This window comes from Apium graveolens, chromosome 2, assembly GCF_009905375.1.
Source record: "Apium graveolens cultivar Ventura chromosome 2, ASM990537v1, whole genome shotgun sequence".
NCBI classification, from domain to species: domain Eukaryota; kingdom Viridiplantae; phylum Streptophyta; class Magnoliopsida; order Apiales; family Apiaceae; genus Apium; species Apium graveolens.
In genome coordinates, this window is record NC_133648.1 from 1,381,364 (window position 1) to 1,404,024 (window position 22,661).

Below are 22,661 nucleotides of genomic sequence, written 5' to 3' on the forward strand. Positions count from 1 at the left end.
CATCAGTTTTATCTTAAACAAAGTGATTTCTATGTTTCATTTAGACTTGAACCTGGATTTCTTTGACATCAGTTTTTTTACCTTAAAGTGATGTACATTATCTTTTTTTGACATCAGCTTTTCTTATATACATGTCAAGTGCTAAACACTGCTAACACAAAAAGAAATAAATAAGATTTATGTAAGACCATGTAAACGGGTAGCCAGTATATTGAAAATTTCTTCAATCAGTAGTAATATCTCTTAAACTCTCTCCTGCATAGCAGGTTTACTATACATAAACCTAAACACTAATGACCATAAAAGTAAGACATGATGTATATGAACGATTAGCTGCCTAACATTTATAGATAAAACTCAGATGCCACTGAGTCATTCTGTACTCGTCTTTCATATTATCTTCTAAAAGAGCTCCATTAACTGCTGGACAACATCTGATGATCAAGGAAAGTAAACACTGCATGTTATTAACTTTATACAAGCAAAGTTTATCCAAAAGTATAATGAACGTAAGTTAGATACCTATTGCATAGCCAGTAATGTTTAGTCCAGTAATAATAGACTCCGGAAATATTACAGTTGGAAGAGCAATCAATATCCAATCTTTCAGAACACCAGCAACTCGAATGGTCACTGCTCCGGTTCAACCAATCACTAAGAAAATTGAGAAGTTCAATGCTAGCGCACAAATGGCATTGGAAAAAAAATCCAGAAGTTGAACTTAATCTGAGAGACTTCCATTCCAGGCTGCTCAGAGAAGTACCAAGGTACAAACAGAAATGCGAAACTGCAAGTGAGAAATATTGCAATACAGAAGTTACCTAACGGAAACATGGTAGCTTCATGAACTGAACAATGCTTTCTTCTAAAAGTAAAAAATGGTAATTTACAGGAAATATCACCCCATCACAGAGTTGGATACAATGATATAGGAGAAAATATCACCCCATCACAAAGTAGGATCATATAATGATGGAACGAGAACATTCGTGTAATAGAATTCATATGCTGATTCTGAACTTTCAGCAACAGGTGCACAAGTTGTCCACACACAGTACCAAAAAAATACTAAAAAAGAAATGAACTTAAACCTGCATGGAGCGATGTAATATAAGCTTGTGATAGGATTCAGAGTCAATCCTTTCTTTTGAAGAAGGACCTGAGTCAAGACTAGCCTCAAAGCTTCTGCAAATAGACCCGTGACTTGTTAAGTTGTACCAATTACATTAAAATGGATCTCCCCATATGGGGAAGCAACCACCCCAACACTGACCAGCAACATATTTAAGAAAATATCCCATCTTAATTTGTCAGTGCCACATACAACAGCCATGAGGAATGTTGCCACAGGCACTGCATAATTCAAAAACTGTGTAAGCAAATCTTCACTGTATAGCAAGGAGTGTAAATTTTGTTCAAATCACATACTCAGGGCTTTAAGCATCTGAATGAAAGCCACAGATATATGCAAGTATGCTGTGTTACCAAACCTGTGTCAATAATAAAAGTGAACATTACGGTTTAAAATACAGATAATGTGGGTCAACTTAAGATAAAATGGAATTTACAATGCATGTTATAGTTATTGTCTTTACAGAAGCTGTCTTTGCAAGTTAGTGAACTTTAATGACATACCTAACAATATTGCATTGAAACATTGTTAACTAAACACCGAAGCAAACTGTCCAATATACTGTAATTTATCAACAAACACAGAATGGAAACATCTCAATTAAGGAGTTGAAACAGTTCTTAGTGTATATAGTTTATTAAAATGGAATTGCACATATATCATGGCGAAGGAAGTTAGTTCACAAACACATAAATTTGGTACTCATCCAAAAATTTATTAGCTCCTTTGATTTGTAAAACTAAAAAATAGATTGACTTTCTTATTAGTTCTACTTTATTTTCCGAGCCTCACTTAATGGAAGTCATTATGTTCAGACCTAAACTATTGCAAGCAAATACTAATGTTAAACAACTTCCAATGTCAAATAGTAGTGTACTATTTTCAACATGGTGCACCTAACTCTAATAAGTAACATCAACATGACGACATGTATTTTTGAAAAGGAACAAAACCCCATACTGTACCCAGAGCTATCTCCGCAAACTAAAACCATATAGAGTGAAAAGATTATAGTAGTAGCAGCATAGTAAAACTTCGCAAGTTATATTATGTCCCCATGGTATATTTCACCACCCTTCAAAACAGCATAATGATCGTAAGCAGACCTTAAAAAATATATCTGGACAATAAATTGGCACATTCAACACTCTACACACATACCTTTAAGTACAGAGGACGGTGTCTGGAACTCCTGCCACACATGCTGCGATGAAGTGAGATCCATATTCATAGACTTTGCAGCAAGATATGCACCTCCGACAGCAATCTGATGAGGTTTAAATTGTAGCCAAAGAGAGCTCCTAATCCTACAAAAAGAAACTTAAAGTCAGACTAGCAATAAATTTATCTTTCTTGAACAATGCTCAAATAAAGAATTGGACATAAAACAAACCATCTGAGATGATACAATCTCCTGCAACATAGTGCAATGCCACTTAATATACAAACCACATCAGCTTAAGATATTTTCTTAAATTAATTAGCCTGCTATTAAATTACCATTTATATGAAATCATAGATCCAAAGAGGAAACAAAAAAGGTAGATTCCCTTACCAACTACAGAAGCAGCAACAGGTGGATTATTTCCAAGTATCTCCAACAGAAATGTTGATAGTATGCAATATTATAGCACACATCATATAGCAATCTACATAGAACATCAACTCCAACTCCCACCTCAGTAGCGGAAGAATATTTAAGTCCAACAACTTTCGCAGTTCTGTTCAATCGGTACTACTGTAGATATTCCCCAAAAAACCTTTTATAGGCTCATATTCCCAGAATAATGATCTTTTATCGTTCAATACTCAACTATAAGGCATTAAGCCTAATTATTCAAAAAAAAATATAGAATCTTACATTGCTACAAGCCCAAATGTAATAACTATTTAGCCTTGTAACAACTAAAACACAAATTAATAGCAAAAAATCGACAAATAGACAATGTAAATAGCAAAAAAATCAAAAATAAATGCAAGAAAAACATACCCCATAGATTCGCTTTCAGGTAACAGGGCATTTAGGTCCACAAGCTCTCTTCTTAGTTGTCTGATAAACCAGCTTACCTCCTAAAGTTTCATCAAATTTTAAATATCACCGTTTACATAATCTTAACCTTAACATTTTCCAAATCTAAACAATCACTTTTAGAACTAATTACAAAAATAATTAATAAAGACATATACATAACAATAAAGTATATAACATAAAATCAAACAACATACATATTCTTAAAAATCAATAACTAGTAAGTAACAAAAAAATCAGAAATAGAAAAGGGGTTTTTGAAAAGAGTACCAGGGGTTTTGACAATTCGGTATTGGTTGGATTTGGTGGCATAATTGTGGCGTTTGTGATGAGTAAATCCCTGAACCATCCTTCCTGTGCTTTCGCTTTTAACGGCGACTCTGGATGAGATAGTAAACCAAAAGAGTGTTTTATAAGAGATAAAATGGTTATATATATATTCACTTATGTTTAAAAGTAAATTAGGGTTTCGATTTGAAAAAATTCCAATTTACAAAATTAGGAGTTTGATTTAAAAACTGCCTAATTTACAAAGTTTGTTTCGATCAAAACATCAACACTAGTTTCATTCCACGTTACCAATTAGAGTTTCTAATCAAATAAGCTTACCAGAGGTAGGTGAGAGGTTGAGCACAAAGTCGAGAGAGGGAAGATGTGAGCACAGATGCGAGGGAGAGAGAGAGGTTCGAGAGAGACGTGAGAGGAGTTGAGATGATGAAATGGAGATTGTGAGCGGAGAGAGGTTCGAGAGAGGGAGGGGTTCGTGAGAGAGAGAGAGGAGTTTGAGATTCAGAATGAGGGGAATAAAAATTTGGTTAAGGGGGGGGAAATTTTGGGAAGGGGGAATTTTAGAACTAAAACTGAATGAAATTTTGACTAGGGGGAAGAAAAGGTGGGCGCGATTTTTTTTTTGTTGGTGAAGTTTAGACATCGGTTTAATTATAACCGATGTCTACAAAGAACAAAGACATCACAAAAATACGGGATGATGTCAATACCTCTTTTAACATCAGTGGCAAAGTTAACCGATGTCTAATGTGTGATGTCTATTGACATTATTCTTGTAGTGAAGGGATAATTTGAGGCGAGGGATGATACGATGGCTAAGTATGTCCGCCTAGTAAGGGCTGTGATGACCCAATTCAATGAATGCTATGTTGAGCATATTCCAAGGGAGGAAAATGCTAAGGCAGATGCATTATCAAAGTTTGCTTCATCTGAGATAGAAGAAAGTTCAGGAAGTGTGTACTTCCGCGTTTTGAAGACACGGAGCATAGATGTTAAGCTTGTGGCTCCTATAGGTCTGGGGACATCATGGATTGATCCCATTAAGGCTCACATTCAAACCGGCTGGTTACCAAACGATGCTACTGAAGCACGAAAATTGGCTGTTCGAGCACTAAGATACTCTTTAATAGATGGGATTTTGTATAAAAGATCTTTTGTAGTTCCTTACTTAAGGTGTCTCAGGCCTAATGAGGCACGTTTGGCTCTTGAAGAAGTACATGAAGGCATATGTGGACAACACTTGGGGGGACAGAGCATTAGCTCATAAAATAACCCGTTTAGGCTTTTATTGGCCAGAAATGATGGCTGATGCCAAAGAATATGTGAAGAAGTCTGACCGTTGTCAGAAGCATGCACCTATTGTTAGACAACCCCCTGAGATGCTGACCTCCATCAACTCACCCATCCCCTTTGCTATGTGGGGAATGGATATACTTGGGCCTTTCCCCATGGCCACGACACAAAGGAAGTTTCTGATTGTAGCCATTGATTATTTCACCAAGTGGATTGAAGCCAAACCCTTGGCCAAGATCACAACTAAGCAGGTTGCACAATTCCAGTGGGAAAATATTATGTGCCGGTATGGAATTCCCCGTATCCTAGTCACCGAAAACGGAACACAATTCAACAACGAGGAATTCAAGAAGTACTGTGAAGAAAATGAAATTGAGTTACGGTTCACCTCTGTGGCTCACCCGCAAGCCAATGGGAAAGCGGAGGTAGCAAATCGAATAATCCTGGATGGACTAAAGAAGAGGATCAAGAAATCAAGAAATAATTGGGTGGATGAGATACTTCCAATATTATGGGCCTATAGGACTACCTGTAGAGTCACGACTGGAGCAACTCCCTTCATGTTGGCATATGGAGCAGAAGCAGTTGTTCCCGTGGAGATATCACATTCCTCTCCCAGGATTCAAGCTTTCAATGCTGAGGAAAATGAGGAAGGACAAAGGTTGGCTCTGGACTTAATTGATGAAGTGCGAGATGAGGCACATGCAAAGATAGTAGAATATCAGAAAAAGACTTCATTCTACTACAACCTAAGGGTTAAAGAAAGATTTTTCAAAAAAGGCGACCTAGTCTTGAGGAAGATAGAAGCTTCTAGTGTAGGACAGAAAGGGAAGCTTGCCCCGAATTGGGAAGGGCCATACAAAGTCAAGAGTGTTCAAGGTAGAGGAACCTACAAGCTGGAGACTATGGATGGTTTTGAAGTCCCAAGAACCTGGCATGAACAAAACCTGAAGGTTTACTATGTGTAGGGCAACTGAATACGATTCTCACTTGTCAAGATGACAAGTAGGTTGAAAAGCACCTTGAAGCTTTGCTTGCGTAGGATTTTATATTCTAGTAGAATTTACATTGTCGAGTCATTATTGTTAAGGGTCGAACCCATACTATGTAAGGTTTTGGAAAACTATACTTCATATTAATAAGTTTGAAATTATTTCGACCTATGGATGTTTAAGTATGATAATACCTTGTGTGGTTTTAACAAAAGAATCATGCTTTGATCATTGAAAGAAGAAGACTTCAAGGATTCTTTTATAAGAGTGCATGTTGCACAACTCAAAGGGCCAATTAGTTCAAGTTTAAATGCATATTAAGTATTGGAAAGATAAAGGAGAAAGATGCGAATAAGGAAAGCAACATATAAGGAAAGCAGCATATGAAATAACCCCGAAGGGTAATAAGTTCTGATATAAACAAAGTTCAGACATAAGTTAAGGGTAAAATTACAAAATAGAAAAACTACTCCTCCATGCGAGAGCCTTCATTCCCTTGCTCCTTATCAGCACATTCAGCATCCTTCGCAGGAGAAGCGGGAGGAGAAGCGGGATGAGAAGCAGTGTTGGGATCCAAGATGCGATCATCTGGCTGAGGGGAGTTGAAGAGGGCATATATGCTGTCTTCCGTTTCAGCCTGCTCAGGACTTATAAAGTCCTTAGGGTCGACTAAGCCTGGATGCCTCTCAGAAACCGCCTTTACGGCCGCATCCCATCCCTGAGTAAACTGAAGGGAGTAAAGACCCTCATCATGAATCTCCATGAGATTCTTAAACTTATTAGAATCCATGTAGTCATCGATGAGTTTTTATTTATCGCTCCTAAGTTTCACCAGCTCGGAATGAGCCTTAGCCAGCTCCTCCTTCTTCGTGTCCAACTTCTTCTCCAGGACTTTAGCTCTCTCCTCCCATTTCTTCATCTCCTTCTCAAACTCATCAGAGCTACCCTTCTAGGACTTAGCCTGATGGAGGGCCGCCTGGAAATAGGTGTTACTCTACAAAGAAATATGATTTAACACAAGTTCATTGAAATACGAGAAAGTTGGAATTTAAAAAAGAAAGAAAGAGTAGAAAGTTACCGCATCTTGGGCCTGAGAACCCAGAAGCTCAATAGTCTCGATGTCACTCCCCGTAACGATGTCAGTGAAGTCATGGGGAGTGATGGAATGGTACGACCAATCCTTAGCCTATTTGGTGGATCCAACCACCGTGTCACTTCTCCTAAAGCCCCAGTTAGGCCTGAAGGAGTGTGCCTTAAGTGGAGGATCCACGTCATCCCCAAGCTCCACAACAGGGACGTGGGGCTTAAGGAAAGCAGGAGCATCAAGCTTGCCCCTGGGGTCCCTGTTTAGCTTGGCCCTCTTTTGGCGGCCAGATTCCCCCTCCTTGGGCCTGTTGACGTTATTAATAGCCTCACAAGCTGAAAGAAAAAGTAGGAGGAATATTAAATTTCAGAAGATAATAAAATTGTAATTAAAGGGAAGGAAAAATAGCTACGCAGGTATAAATTTACCCTTATCACTGGCCTGAGAGAGACCAACTTTCTTCAAGGAAAACTACTCTAAAAGGGTCCAGGTGTCTGTTTTCCCATCATCTGAAATTAAGGCTTGATAGGCCACCTCCTCCTCATCAGTTAACCTGATGCTACCAGGACTACCATCTGATACTTTGCAAAAGGGAAGGGCCTACGGAAGAGTGTGGCCCAATCACCCCCGGCCCAAGTCAGCCTAACAAACTCATCCCTCCATTTAGGGTTGTTCTCTACTATGGAGTTGCTATCGAAAATATGAGGAATTTTGGGCCGTTGACGAATTAAAACCCAGCCCGGTTGACTCATGGAACTATTATAAAATTGAAAAACTTTCCTAAAGACAGCTACAGAAAGAGGAAAATTATTTTTAAGACAAAGAACCATAAACTAGAGAATATTCCTCCATGCATTAGGGGGAAGTTGGCAAGGGTTAATTTTTAAATCTGCAAGCAGACGAGGAATAAATTCGTGAAACGGAAACCTAAGACCCGCGTTCAGGGCTCCTCGATAAATAAACAAGGTATCCCCCTCCCAGTTACATGTGCTATCCCCAAGGGTAGCTGGGGTAATCCTAAGATAAGGTGGAAGTTTATACAGGGTATTCAGGGACTCAATTCTATCCTCTAACTCATGAAAGGTGTTACCATGGTTATACGAATCTAATTCAGATAGAGAAGGATATTCATCACCTCTAGAGTTTATCATATCAATTAAGGAAGTATACGGAGATTGAATTTGAATATTTGTACCTCTCTTAGAAACATTCATCTTCCCCAAACGAGCCAAGTCACGATCCGCCATTGATATGCTTCGGATGAATGCTTGAAACCCAGAAAAAATTTGAGAAAGGTGGAGCTGCGGTGGCTGAAGTCGCCGGAAATCGCCTTCTTAAGAGAGAACTCTAAATAGAATTTTGAGAGGAAGTTTGAGAAATGAGGAGTGAAGTGAGGATTCTCACTTCGCGCTTCTCTTATATAAGCGAAAAGCTCGGAATACGATGCGTTTTTAGGCCCATGTAGCCAGGCCTAACTTAAAAAAGCCCATTATCAAGAAGTGTCAGGAATAATCTAGAAGCACCGATGGAAACTGAAGGACCAGAATTTTAAAGAAATGATTCAATCAGAGTCCTGATCGACAGAGAAAGGAATCCTGATTGATACTTCATTCGATCAAAAGGGTAGAAATTCACTTAGTTCGATCAGAGTCCTGATCGACAGAGAAAAGAATCTTGATCGATATTTTATTCGATCAGGAGGGTAGAAATTCACTTAGTTCGATCAGAGTCCTGATCGACAAAAGGAAGAATCCTGATTGAAGGTACCATCGACTAGAGTGTTACTTTGAGGGATAATTCGATCAGAATCCTGATCGAAATCGATCAGGAATCCTGATCGATTTTGCATAGATCCTGGTCGAAGATACCGTCGACTAGAGTGTTACTTTGAAGGCTAGTTCGATCAGAATCCTGATCGAAATCGATCAGGAATCCTGATCGGTTCTGCATAAATCCTGGTCGAAGATTCCATCGACTAGAGTGTTACTTTCTGAGTTAGTTCGATTAGGATCCTGATCGAAATCGATCAGGAATCCTGATCGAATATATAATCGACCAAAATGGCAATATCACAGTAATATCGATCAGGATCCTGATCGATTTCGACCAGGATTGCTGATCGATTCGGCATGAATCCTGATCGATTTGGTATAAATCCTGATCAATTTTAAGCCATAAAATTGAGGAAAAATCCCAGAATAAAGGGAAAAATTCCAGAAACCAGAAAATTAAGGAAAAATCCCAGAATAAAGGGAAAAATTCCAGAAAATTGAGAAAAAATCCCAGAATAAAGGGAAAAATTCCAGAAAATTGAGGAAAAATCCCCGAATAAAGAAAAAAAAATCCTGGAAATTAAGATAATTTCTAAATAAAAAGGGATAAAAGTAAATCGTAGTAAATGTGTAGGTCGCTCCACACTTTACGCAAAAACGATACCCTGTAAGGGAACAAATGAACTTAACTTTTGTGAAACCTAGTCTCTGTTTCCCAAAAGTTGGGGGGCAAATGACAGGGATAAATAAATCCTGATTGTGTAATTAAATATTACATTGATTATACAAGGTGTGGGCTGCTAGGCCTAATAAGAAGATGTATGATATTCAGACCAGAAATGTTAACATGTTGATCAGGCCTGATGGACCAGATCGGGCATGATGGAACAAAGAAGGCCCAAAACCTTGATTATTTATTAATTTCGTAATTAATTAATAAGGGAGAAAAACAACTATTAAGATAAGTCCTAGTGGGGATATAAATCCTTGCAGATTGGTCTCCAAGGAACCTCATAGGATAAAGAATCAACTTCCTACTTCCTAGGACTCCTAAGTCCATCCTAATTCAGAGACTTGACCACCAAGTCTCCTATACCAAGTCTAATTCAAGGACTCCCACATCTATATAAGGGGTCTCACCCCACAGATCAAAACTACGTTTTTGGCTTGATTCTTTAATTCACAGAGATACGTAGGCATCTCGTAAAGGCAGAATTATGCTACGAAACACGAGAGCAGCCATTATAGGTCTTGAACTCCCGAACCTTAGTAAAAAATACAGCAAATAATAACCTTAGTTTTTTACCCATAACACATTGTAATTTTTAGATTCATACCTACAGAATGCTATTTTAGCACCAATTGCAAATTTATACATACATAATGAATATTTTATTAAAAAAATTATGCAATCACAAACTATATAAAAACACAAATTCAGCTAACAATAAGAAATTTAATATGCAATTATTTAGTGCTATTAATTTAATTTTTTGTTAAATTATCCATCAATCGTGTCGCGACTAAAGTTTTGATGTAAAATATTAGTTATGTCTTTTTGAACAATAGATACATAATACCGTTCAGTTTGTTGTTATAATAAGATTTGAATTAATGAAAACTATATATAATTAAAAAATGAAAATTGCACTAATCGTACAATTTTATTTATTATATATTTTAATAAAAAAATTAAAATAATTTGTTCTAATCATTATTAAATATTGATATTTTGATCTCTGTCCGTGCTTCGCACGGGTATCTACTAGTAATTATAATATGTATCCTACTATTCTGTTTGGTATTTTGAAACGTCTTTAATCTGTTTACAATACTTCTCAGTTTCTGAACGATTGCATGATACATTATATAATCTGTATTTCTATTCTATTATCTCTGTTTATATTTCTTCTTCTTCAGAGCTAAAGAGGATGCAACCATTCAAATTGCACATAAGAAGTTATTCGAGAACAGTAAGATCGAGCATTTTATTCATATGAACTTAAGCATTTTATTCATATGAACTTAAGCATGGAACTAGACATTCATCACCTTAAGAAAATGTCAACAGACTATGAAAGAGCCAAGAAGTTAGTTGTAAAAGAGGCGGGTAATGTGATAGATATTCATGACGTAAAACACTCAGCGGAAAATTTTTAGAACCACATGTGCTGATAAAATTTGTACCGAAAGGGAAAAAAAACTTTTATCCGTTAATCAAGGGATTTTTGCTGCAAAAATTTGTTTGTCTGACATCTTCTTTCAATTAGATTATATATTTGCTTATTTTATGTGAGAAAAAGTTAGAGCATGTCCGATAATGTTGATTATAATTGGTTGGCTAAACCGGAACTGTAAGATAATATGTAAAATTTGTTGAATCCATAAAACATTATTCTTCGATGGTATTGGCTATATTGGTTAGCTATATTTTAAAAATAGTATGTTATTAAAATTTTATGTTGTTATAAATAAAATATATATCTTCAATATGGTAATAAATGATTACATTTTTTTTACAGATTTCTTACAGGTTTGTAGTGGTTCAACAAATATAGTCAACATCACGAGGTTGAATGTATTTATAGACAAGGGGAATGTACCATTGGAGATGGATTTTTTTACATAATCTCTATATTTTTTTATTTATAGTATGTATTAATGATTTTTAGCTAAGGGTTCTACATGGTTGGAGATGCTCTTATAAGTGTCTAGTACTTAAATCTAGGGTTGTTCACGAACCGAGCTGTTCGTGAACAAGCTCGAGCTCGGCTTGTTCAGAGCTCGTTCGGTTCGGCTCGTTAACGAACTCGAGCTCGACCTTGAACAGACAAATGTGTTTATTAAGCAAAACGAGCTCGAGCCGAGTTTTGGGTTGTTCGGCTCGAGCTCGGCTTGGTTCGGCTCGGTTCGAACTCGCTCGTTAAAACTCAAAAAAATTAAAATATATCCTGAATATTTTTATATAGGTATGATTTTTAAAAACAAAATCCGACTTCACGGTATTTTTTTCATCTTCCAACGATCATTTTGCATACCATATGCGCTATATTTTGACATTATTTAGAAATTTTTTATTTTAGTTTCTAATTTTAAAATCCAGCTTTCATAAATATATTTTAGTTAAGTTTTTTTTAAAAATATTTTTTATCGATCCAACTGTATGGATGTCATAAAATATATATTTTAATGATATAATCAAAGTTTCAAATCAAAACAATTTTATTTGATTTTCTATTTTAACGGTCGTGCATTAGTTTGACTAGTAACGCTAACTAGTGTTTAGTCCGAATTTGTTGTTTCGATTATTTAAAAAATTCTTTATATCGGTCCAACCATATAGATGTCATAAAATATATATTTTATTGATATAACCAAAGTTTCAGATCAAAATAATTTTATTTGATTTGTTATTTTAACAGTCAAACATTAGTTTGACTAGTACTAGTAACTAGTGTTTAGTCCTGTATTGGTGTCTCGACTTATTTAAAATTATTTCTAATTGATCCAACCGTATGGATGTCAAAATAAATATATTTTAATGATATAACCAAAATTTCAAATCAATATAATTTTATTTGATTTGTCATTTTAATAGTCAAGTATTAGTTTGACTATTACCGCTAGCTAGTGTTTAGTCCTGATTTGTTGTTTTGATTATTCTAAAAATACTTTATATCGGTCCAACCGTATGGATGTCATAATATATATTTTTTTATTAATATAACCAAAGTTACAGATCAAAATAATTTTATTTGATTTTCTATTTTAACGGTCGTGCATTAGTTTGACTAGTAACGCTAACAAGTGTTTAGTCCGAATTTGTTGTTTCAATTATTTTAAAAATTCTTTATATCGGTCCAACCGTATAGATGTCATAAAATATATATTTTATTGATATAACCAAAGTTTCAGATCAAAATAATTTTATTTGATTTGTTATTTTAAAAGTAAAAAATTAGTTTGACTAGTACTAGTAACTAGTGTTTAGTCCTGTATTGGTGTCTCGACTTATTTAAAATTATTTCTAATTGATCCAACCGTATGGATGTCAAAATAAATATATTTTAATGATATAACCAAAATTTCAAATCAATATAATTTTATTTGATTTGTCATTTTAAAAGTCAAGTATTAGTTTGACTATTACCGCTAGCTAGTGTTTAGTCCTGATTTGTTATTTTGATTATTCTAAAAATAATTTATATCGGTCCAACCGTATGGATGTCATAATATATATTTTTTATTGATATAACCAAAGTTACATATCAAAATAATTTTATTTGATTTTCTATTTTAACGGTCGTGCATTAGTTTGACTAGTAACGCTAACTAGTGTTTAGTCCGAATTTGTTGTTTCAATTATTTTAAAAATTCTTTATATCGGTCCAACCGTATAGATGTCATAAAATATATATTTTATTGATATAATCAAAGTTTCAAATCAAAATAATTTTATTTGATTTGTTATTTTAATAGTCAAAAATTAGTTTGACTAGTACTGGTAACTAGTATTTAGTCCTGTATTGGTGTCTCGACTTATTTAAAATTATTTCTAATTGATCCAACCGTATGGATGTCAAAATAAATATATTTTAATGATATAACCAAAATTTCAAATCAATATAATTTTATTTGATTTGTCATTTTAAAAGTCAAGTATTAGTTTGACTATTACCGCTAGCTAGTGTTTAGTCCTGATTTGTTGTTTTGATTATTCTAAAAATAATTTATATCGGTCCAACCGTATGGATGTCATAATATATATTTTTTATTGATATAACCAAAGTTACAGATCAAAATAATTTTATTTGGTTTGCTATTTTAACAAGTGTTGACCCTTTATATTACAATTTGAAACAAAATGACCCAACATCTCACAATAAGGAAAAATAACCCTTTATATCACGAAAAAACGCATTTTTAATTTGCGTTTTTACAAAACGCATTTCTGAATTGCGTTTCAATAAATTAACAATACCAAAACAGAACAAAAAATTGAAAAAAATAAATTAAAAAAATGAAATGCATGTAAAGAATGCGTTAGTAAGGAAATGCATGATTTGGATGCTTGGGTTTAGACAGCAACGCATAGAAATAATGCGTTTATAGTGTTAAAAAAATAGAAACTGGAGTATGTTGGATTTCAACCTGCAACCTTCTGCGGGCTAAGTTCATAATTGCACCGCATAACCACTGGACCGACACCACGATCCATGTAAAACTATAAATGCAATTTTTATATCCGTTCCACTGTGATACAAAGGGCCATTAAGTCATGTTATGATATTTTGGGCATTTTACTCTAAAAATTGTGAGATAAAGAGCCATTTTTCTATTTTAACAGTCAAACACAGTACCAGTGACTAGTGTTTAGTCATGTATTGGTGTCTCGACTTATTTAAAATTATTTCTAATTGATTCAAGCGTATGAATGTCAAAATAAATATATTTTATTGATATAACCAAAGTTTCAAATCAAGATAATTTTATTTGGTTTTATATTTTAACAGTCAAGCATTAGTTTGACTATTACCGCTAACTAGTGTTTAGTCTTGAATTGGTGTTTCGATTTTTAAAAAATATTTTCCATCGATCCAACCGTATGGATGTCAAGATATATATATTTTAGTGATATAACAAAAGTTTCAAAAAATAAAATATATTTGATAAGTTATTTTCACAGTTAAATAGCGGTTGACTCGGATTTTTTCTGGCTCGGCTCGGCTCGTTTATGTTCGCGGACAAGCTCGTGTTCGGCTCGTTAGTTAATGAGCTCGAGCTTGAACACAATTTTTGTTCGATAAGAAAGCTCGTTTCGTCACAAAAAATTATTAAAGCCTGGCTCTCTTCGATCAAAACTCGGCTCGGCTTGGTTCGTGAACAGCCCTACTTAAATCTTAAAAACATTAAAATTGGCATTGGTGAAGTAACTGCTTCAAATGTATTTCTTATGATTCCGAAAGCAATAAAGTAGAATATATTTCTATGAATATGTTTCTGCCGGAGCTGTAGCTGAACTGAAGTTTTATGAATTGCAGGTTCTGGATTGTAAAGGATGAAACTTGGAAGAAATTTATTATGTTGTACTGAGATTCGATTAAAAATTTTAATGGAATAATAGGTTAACTGATCGAAATGCCTTAGATACTTCTGTTTTGTTGTATTTTAAGTTTCTCCTGGAGCTTATCAACACCGAAGCAGGAAGATTGTACATAAAGGAAAAGGTTAACTTACAAGTGAAATATTGGAAATAAGAGGACGAGGTTTTAAGATTATTTCTGATATCATCCACCTTGTCTAGCGACTACAGGATGTACTGATGAGGCAATCCCTTACGTTGTAGCTTGAAAGTGATTCCTTGAGGTACATACACCAGTGAGATGCAATCCCTTAGCTTCTTCGAAAAGGTATGTAGGCCAGTGCGATGTTTCAGTGACTGGAAGCAAATGAAGTCTATGAGATCAGATTGAACATTTCCAGTGATTACTGAAAAGCATTAATCACCGTATAACCAAGTCTTCCTCTTTTGGAAGTTTATATTTTGTGTCATCTCGATGATGTTCTAGTGAGAAAGAAAAGCAAGTACAGGAGACCTGCATCGAGTCATATAAGCAAGTCTTCCTGTTTTGGAACTTTGTCATCTCGATGATGTTCTATTTCTCGATCCTATGTCAGGCAAGGCCAAGCTACCAGTCATGCATATCAATCAGAATCAAGCATTTCCATATTTGTTTTCATCACACATTTCTTTGTCCTTTTATGTGGAATACATTGATAAAAATTTCCACACCAGAGGTAGACAGTGTGACATATCAGTGACCGGAAGCAAATGATCAACAAGACCAAGTCCTCGCCTTTCACATGGTAGATTTTCAGATAGCTTTGCAAAATCTAACTTCTTTCTTATTTTTTCTTCCCCTAAATCTGTGTGTATGTAGATTCCATGGTTACAGTGAGGTCCACTACATTGTCGTAAGTTCTTTGACAGAATCAAAATTTTAAAATAGTTCGAATTTACTTGGTCCCCAGAAGACTCACCTTGTGTATATATACTAGTACATTTCATACTGCCCATATCAAAAGAGTTCACACAGAGCTACTTGATTATCTGCCATGGCCGCGTCACACAGCTTTACCCTCTTAATATTATTGTTTCTCCTGCACTTTTTTCATTTCATTACTATATCTCATACTATTGATACTGCCAAGTCATGCCACGATCACGAGAGGTCTGCTCTTTTACATTTTAAGCAAAGCCTTTTTACTTCTTCTAGTTCGCCTGCTTACTCGAAGACTTCATCTTGGAAGTCTAGAGGAAATGGCAGCAGTGATTGCTGCTTGTGGGATGGGGTTGAGTGTGATGACGCAACCGGTTACGTTATCGGTCTTGACCTCAGTAGCAGTCTAATAACTGCTACTCTTCACTCCAACAGCACCTTGTTTAGCCTTGTTCATCTCCAGAACTTAAACCTTGCAGATAATGACTTTATGAACTCTTTTATCCCACCCGAGATCTCCCGTCTTTCAAGTTTATCCTCTCTAAATCTCTCCCACTCTTCATTTTCTGGCCAAATTCCACTTGAGTTTTCAGAAATGTCCGAATTGACTTTCCTTGATTTGTCTGAGAACAATTTGTATGGAGACTTTCCGGTTGCCATTTTCAGTCTACCAGGCCTGCTTTTTCTTTATGTGAGTGACAATCAAAATCTCAGTGGTTACCTTCCAGAGTTCAACAACACAAACCTCTTGAGGGAACTGGATACTGCTTACACAAATTTCTCTGGTAACATTCCGGCCTCAATCGGAAATCTGCAGTCACTGACTAGGTTGCGACTCCGTAATTGCTTTTTTTCTGGATCAATTCCGGCCTCAATTGGTAACTTGACCCAACTCACTTTTTTATCAGTAGGAACTAACATGTTCAATAATTCAGGTGATCTTTCTTGGCTTCACAAGCTAACTAAACTGACTCTGTTAAACCTCGAGGATACAAACTTATATGGTGATATCCCACCATCTCTAGCAAATTTAACACAACTTTTTCATCTTAACCTAAAATATAATTACTTTGTCGGTGAGATCACACCATCTCTTGCAAGCCTAACCCGACTTACTCAATTTAACCTTAATCATAATTACTTTGTGGGTGAAATCCCGTTGTGGCTGATGAACATGACCCAATTAATCAGTTTAGATTTGAGGTATAATGAACTAACAGGTCGAATTCCTCGATCATTTTCTCAGCTCAAAAATCTAGAATATCTTTGTCTGGGTTATAATAACTTTACTGGTGCAGTAGAGGTTGACATTTTTCAGAGTTATAGAAACCTTACCTTTCTTGATCTATCCCGCATAACGTTAATTGACTCCCATCACATTAACTTCACTCTTCCAAAGCTTGAAGTTATATTTTTGAATAGCTGTAACTTAACAGAGTTCCCGTACTTCTTGCAATTCCAGAGTAACTTAAGAATGCTTGGACTGAATGGAAACAATATTGATGGTCATATACCACACTGGATTTGGAATGCAAGTAATAATTTGGAGGCAATTGACCTTTCTCATAACTACCTAACAGCTTTAGAAAGGAATCCATTTGCGATTGCAAGTAAGAGTTTGAGATACATAGACATAAGCAATAATATGCTACAAGGGAATCTCCCAGTTCCACCACCAAATACAAATATATACTCGGCGTATAACAACAGATTAACTGGAGATATTTCACCCATGATATGTGCTGTCATGTCTCTCAAAGTACTAGATTTGTCAAATAACAGCATGAGTGGAACAATTCCACAGTGTCTTGCCAATTCTCTGGAAGCCCTTGTTTTCCAAGACAACAACTTTACTGGTACAATTCCTCAAATGTACCCAAAAGAATGCGACTTGAAGGTGATGGACTTGAGCCAAAACCAGTTAACAGGGGAAGTTCCAAACTCGTTGTCAAATTGTAAAATGTTAAAGATTTTGGACCTATCAAACAACCAAATCAAACAAACTTTCCCTACTTGGTTGGGGACTCTTCCACAACTACAAGTTCTGCTTCTGCATTCCAACATGTTTCATGGGGCAGTTGGAAGTCCAAAGATTCCTTCAGAGTTTCCGATGATGTGCATTATTAATCTCTCTAATAACTTTTTCACTGGTGCTTTGCCTGTGAATTACATCGAGATTTGGAATGCAATGAAAGTTTTCCGTACAGATAAGGAACAATATATAGAGACAATCGTGAGCTTCGAAATGCACAGAGGCAACTTTGTGTACCTTTACAAGCTCCCATATTCCAGCTCAATGGTTCTTAACAACAAAGGTGTAGAGACGGAGTATGAAAAGATTTCCAATATTTTCACTGCTGTTGTACTTTCAACTAACAAATTCACAGGGCAGATTCCAGAATCTCTTGGAAGTCTACAGGCTCTCCAGTTGCTTGATCTTTCAAACAATTATCTCACAGGCCCAATTCCTCCGTCACTCGGGAACCTGACACAGCTTGAATCTTTGGACCTTTCACAGAACAAGCTTTCAGGAGTCATCCCTCAGCAGTTAGCAACACAACTCAATTTTCTCGCTTTCTTCAATGTGTCTCACAACCTCCTACACGGTCACATACCAGAAGGCCCCCAGTTCAAAACATTTGACAGTAGTTCTTACATGGAAAACTCGGGACTTTGTGGATTCCCGATATCTAAGGATTGTGGAACTCAGCTGTCACCGCCTGATGATGACGAGGATGATTCTGATGAAGACACGTTTCCAAGTGGATTTGATTGGTTATTCATATTAGTAGGACTTGGAAGTGGGCTTGTTATCGGATATGTTATGGGAGACATCATAACAGATAGACACCCCTGGCTGATTCGGAAGATTGTTCACAAGTTTGGAAGGACACAAAAGAAACCAAGGATGCAAAAGAGGCAGATCATTCGGGCTTAGGAAACAGGTCTGCCATAACGGTACTTGGAAATGATTTTTGCAGTCTCTTTTACCGGAAATGTCTCTGCAATTGTTTTTCTATATTTTGGTTTATGCAGTTACATAAAACACATTGAAATTCTGATGACCTAATCATATGAAACGATGTTGCAGGCTTGCTACCGTTGGTGCTCAAGGATGTGATTTTGCAGTCTCTTATACCGTTGAAGATAACAGTGTCCATGATGATAAGCTTTTTAATTAAGTTTGTTCTTGTTCCATAACTATAGATGTGAGTTTTCAGTTGTTGCCTTGTCTGGTAAAGTACTATTGTTTTATGTTATTTCGGAATGCAGTTATCTTGTACTTAAATAAGAAAGTCCGTTGTATTCATTCGATTCGTTTAAGATTTTTCTTGGCGACATTTTGTCTGTGACATACTTAAAAAGACCTGCACTGCAACATTTATAAACATATATTTTACAATTAAGTTAATAAAAAAAGGAAAACTCAAAATAAGGTGAGAAAAAGTACGTCATTCTAAACATTCAACTTATCATTCGACTTATAAACACTCGTCCATAACCGGACTTATAAGTTGTCAGGCAAACAGACCCAGACCTGCTCAGCAACATTTATCAAAAAACCTGCAACTGCTTACTGAGAACAGGATTTAAGATTAATTTTACAATCATTGCTGAATGAAACTGAATTTGAGAATTGAAATGCTTAAATCTTCTCCACCACGAAACTCGTGAGCCCGATAAATCTTGGGAAATAGATCCTTGCATCATATCTGCCAACATACCTGAACAGCAGTGCATCTCAAGTTCCTGCAAATTTTGGTTCAGAGTCTAGGGACGAAAACTGCACGTAAATTCGGCTTACAATATCAGAATCCCAGCATAGAAAAATCCCAGCATAGAAAAATCTATGCACTCAAAACAACAGATTGTGCAGCTCTTCTCTTTCATTATCAACAGACAAACTCTAAAAACCAACCAGAATCTGATGTTAAGTACATTTTCATATTTTTAAAGAGCTAGCTGTTGAACTTAAGCTATTTGTCCTCTCACTAAATAAAATTACAATATTGAATAAAATTTGGCTCTCATCCCTTAAAAAAACCTTCTGTTTACCTTTTATCTTTTGTTTCTTCAGCTTGTTACCATGTCTAACTTGTATTGCAGTTTTCATCATACATATGCTTGGACTGGTTTTAATAATTATTTATTTTAATTTCTTTTTTTATAAGCATACTCTTGGCTTCCAATGACTGTCAAGTAATGGTTGTTTAGTTTATGGTGATTAGTGGTTAATCAACTTGACATTTCAGTTTAGTGATGACAAAATGTCAATTATGCTAAACTTGATATTTAGTCTTTATACTCGCGAAATTTTTTCAAATAAAAGTAATTTTTATGTATTTTCAAAAAAATTTGCTATATTATAAAAAAGATATTTCAAATAATAAATTACCACTTGGAGATAAGGTTGTACGAACACTTTAAACAATATTAAAATATTTAATGTAAAATACTATATTTATACCGTGTTCCAAAGGTCAACCGAAACTATAATGAGGTACGCGGAGATAGAAGTGAACAAAAAGTCGAAATGAAACCAATAAACAGGGGCTAAGAAAAAAATTTAAATAAGAGAGTAGGCTTAGCGAGAAGTCAAAATGAAACCGAAACCGAAACCAAAACCGAAATTGATAAAAATCGATCTGCGTAAAGCCGAACCGAGCGTAAATAAAACGAGGAATGTGTATATATATATAAAAAAGCAAAATGAAACTGAAATGGAAACCGAAATTGATAAAAATTGATTAGTGTTAAAATCAAACCGAGTCGAAAACGAAAAATTAAAAACCGAGACTGAAACCGGTTACCACAAAGGCATGATAAACTGTGTAGCCTTGGGCTACACAGTGAATACATGATAAAAGGGTGAGAGTGAAATGTCAAGAAAAGAAGAGCGGACATCACGGATATCATGTTGTTGTAATCTTGCAAGAAGGGTATGAAATTCCACACCCAATTGAACTGTTTTGCCTGACTTTCTGGCTAAATTAGCCTTACCCCTTTTCTCTGTTTAACTTCTCTCTTGTTTTTTATATACTTCCAACACACAACTCCAACTCATTACCCAACAATTCATATATCGACACACTATGAGAGGTAGGGTTTCTACTTTTTACTATAGGAACTTGGTCTTATTTGTAAAGTTCTAACTAATGTCAATTTCACATCCCCCAATTATATTGCAAGAACAGTAAAAAAACATTATGGGCCTGTTTGGCGGCCAACTTATAAGCCACTTATGGCTTATAAGCCCTTAACAGCTTATCGACGAGTGTTTGTCGACCCAACTTATAAGCTGAATTTACAACTTATAAGCTGATAAGTTGAAAGTTGGCAGTGACGTACTTTTTTCCAACTTATTTTCATTTTTTCATTTTTTTCTAAAGTTTTGATTTTAAAATATAAATTTTTAAATATTTTCTAATTTAAGATTCATGAACTAAAATAATTATATTTAATAATTATTTGTTTTAATTCATTTAAGTAAAAAAAAATCTGACTTATAAGTAAATTTATCCAAACACTTATAGAACTTATAAGTATTTATGAACTTATCACTTATTTCGCACTTAATCATTTTAAGTCATAAGTTACTTATTTTAAGATTTCCCAAACGGGCACTATGTGTTGTAGCAGTTGTACGAAAAACATGTGTTCGGATCAGCTTACGACTTATGCGCACCTCAATTATATGCGCCTAAAATCAAATTTAGAATCTTGCGATGATAAGTCCTTAAAATCTCGATCTCAAACGACAAACAGCGGAGCTACTCGGATGGGGCTTATTTTAGAGTGTAGATCCAAACTTATGCAACAAATGGATATGCAAGAATTAAACAAGGACCCAGGTGATCCAGTACTATTGATCATGTACACATTTCTAAATTATTGAAGAGGAGAAAATTGAAAATGTGTCCTGCATTGATGTAGCATTATTTTTTTTCTTTTTATAATATCGGTTAACTCGGTCGAATACTCGAAAATTGAAAATCAACTGACTCAGATTTAAGCCGGCAATTTTCCTAGTACTCGAACATTCGGAAAAATCAACCGATTACGTGAATTCAAAAACGTAACCAAATATAATCGATTTTTTGAGTTTCATGATCTTGATTTCAATGTGAAGTTGAATATAATTTTAATACTCTTAATGGTAAAAGTTAGGCTATCGAGTATTAAATAAATGGGATTTTTTTATGATATTTTAAGAGACCGATCGATAATTTAATCTGAAGTGATTAGTTACCCAGTATTAAAGTCCGATTTAAAGAGAATTCGGGTTATAGTCGGTGGCGGATCTAGGGGGTCCAGAGGGGTTCTCGGCCCCTCCTAAGATTCAGAATAGAATCCTAGTAGTGTCAATATTTAACATGCTGTTTTCTTAGTTCAGCTGGTTTTGTGTAGTCTTCCCATCCCTGAAGACCAAGGTTCGAGCCACTACAACAACTTTTCAGTGAATTTGATTGCTTAAAACGCTTAAAACACAGATATATGTGTTAAATTCAACTAGTTTTTTATTTTGTAACGAATCTTACACTCAAAATTATATTATTCATTTTTCATAAAATTATGGTATAAAATCGGCCCCTAAATTTTTTTTCTGCGTCCGTCCCTTTTTCACGAAAAAAGAGTGAAAACAGCTATAAGGAAAATGAAGATCGATAGTGGTATCTCGTGACATAAAAAGTAAAGTTCAACATAACGCGCAATTGAATTTTGCACTAGCACAACTTTGTGGAACAACAATTGGCTTTTAACTTATTTAAGTGAATTCGAAATTAACTTTTTAAATAAAGTAAAATTATGAAAAACTAATGAAGGAAATGCCCATAACTTTAGTGACTAAAAAGTCCCACGCCCGAAAAGTGAAGCTTAGATTAGAGAAATGTTGGATTAGTGGTAATGATTATTGCTTAAATAACAAGGCACTTTCTCTTTTCTGCCTATTTTCACAAAACCTACATAAAGGGCACTACCGTGTGTTAGACACTAAACGCATGTTCCACAATCAACTTAAGTTATAATTAAAAAAATACATATTGCGTTTTGATAAGTGATTAACACAC

The 22,661-nt window shown here is 35.2% G+C and overlaps 1 protein-coding gene and 1 pseudogene across 2 annotated transcripts; one reads left to right on the forward strand and one right to left on the reverse strand.

The window, feature by feature from the left end:
• Positions 1 to 337: 337 nt before the first annotated feature.
• On the reverse strand, positions 338 to 3,127 carry LOC141706519 (putative sugar phosphate/phosphate translocator At3g17430; annotated as a pseudogene).
• A 12,521-nt stretch (positions 3,128 to 15,648) lies between these two features.
• LOC141706622 (receptor-like protein 6) lies at positions 15,649 to 18,901 on the forward strand. 2 transcript variants are annotated; one of them, XM_074509400.1, is made up of 2 exons: positions 15,649 to 18,549; positions 18,683 to 18,901. In XM_074509400.1, the coding sequence occupies exon 1, from the start codon at positions 15,707 to 15,709 to the stop codon at positions 18,527 to 18,529; it is 2,823 nt and encodes a 940-aa protein (XP_074365501.1). In that variant the 5' UTR covers positions 15,649 to 15,706; the 3' UTR covers positions 18,530 to 18,549; positions 18,683 to 18,901. The 2 variants fall into 2 exon arrangements, with proteins under 2 accessions (XP_074365501.1, XP_074365500.1); XM_074509399.1 differs by having other exon boundaries at positions 15,650 to 18,536.
• The last annotated feature ends 3,760 nt before the right edge of the window (positions 18,902 to 22,661 follow it).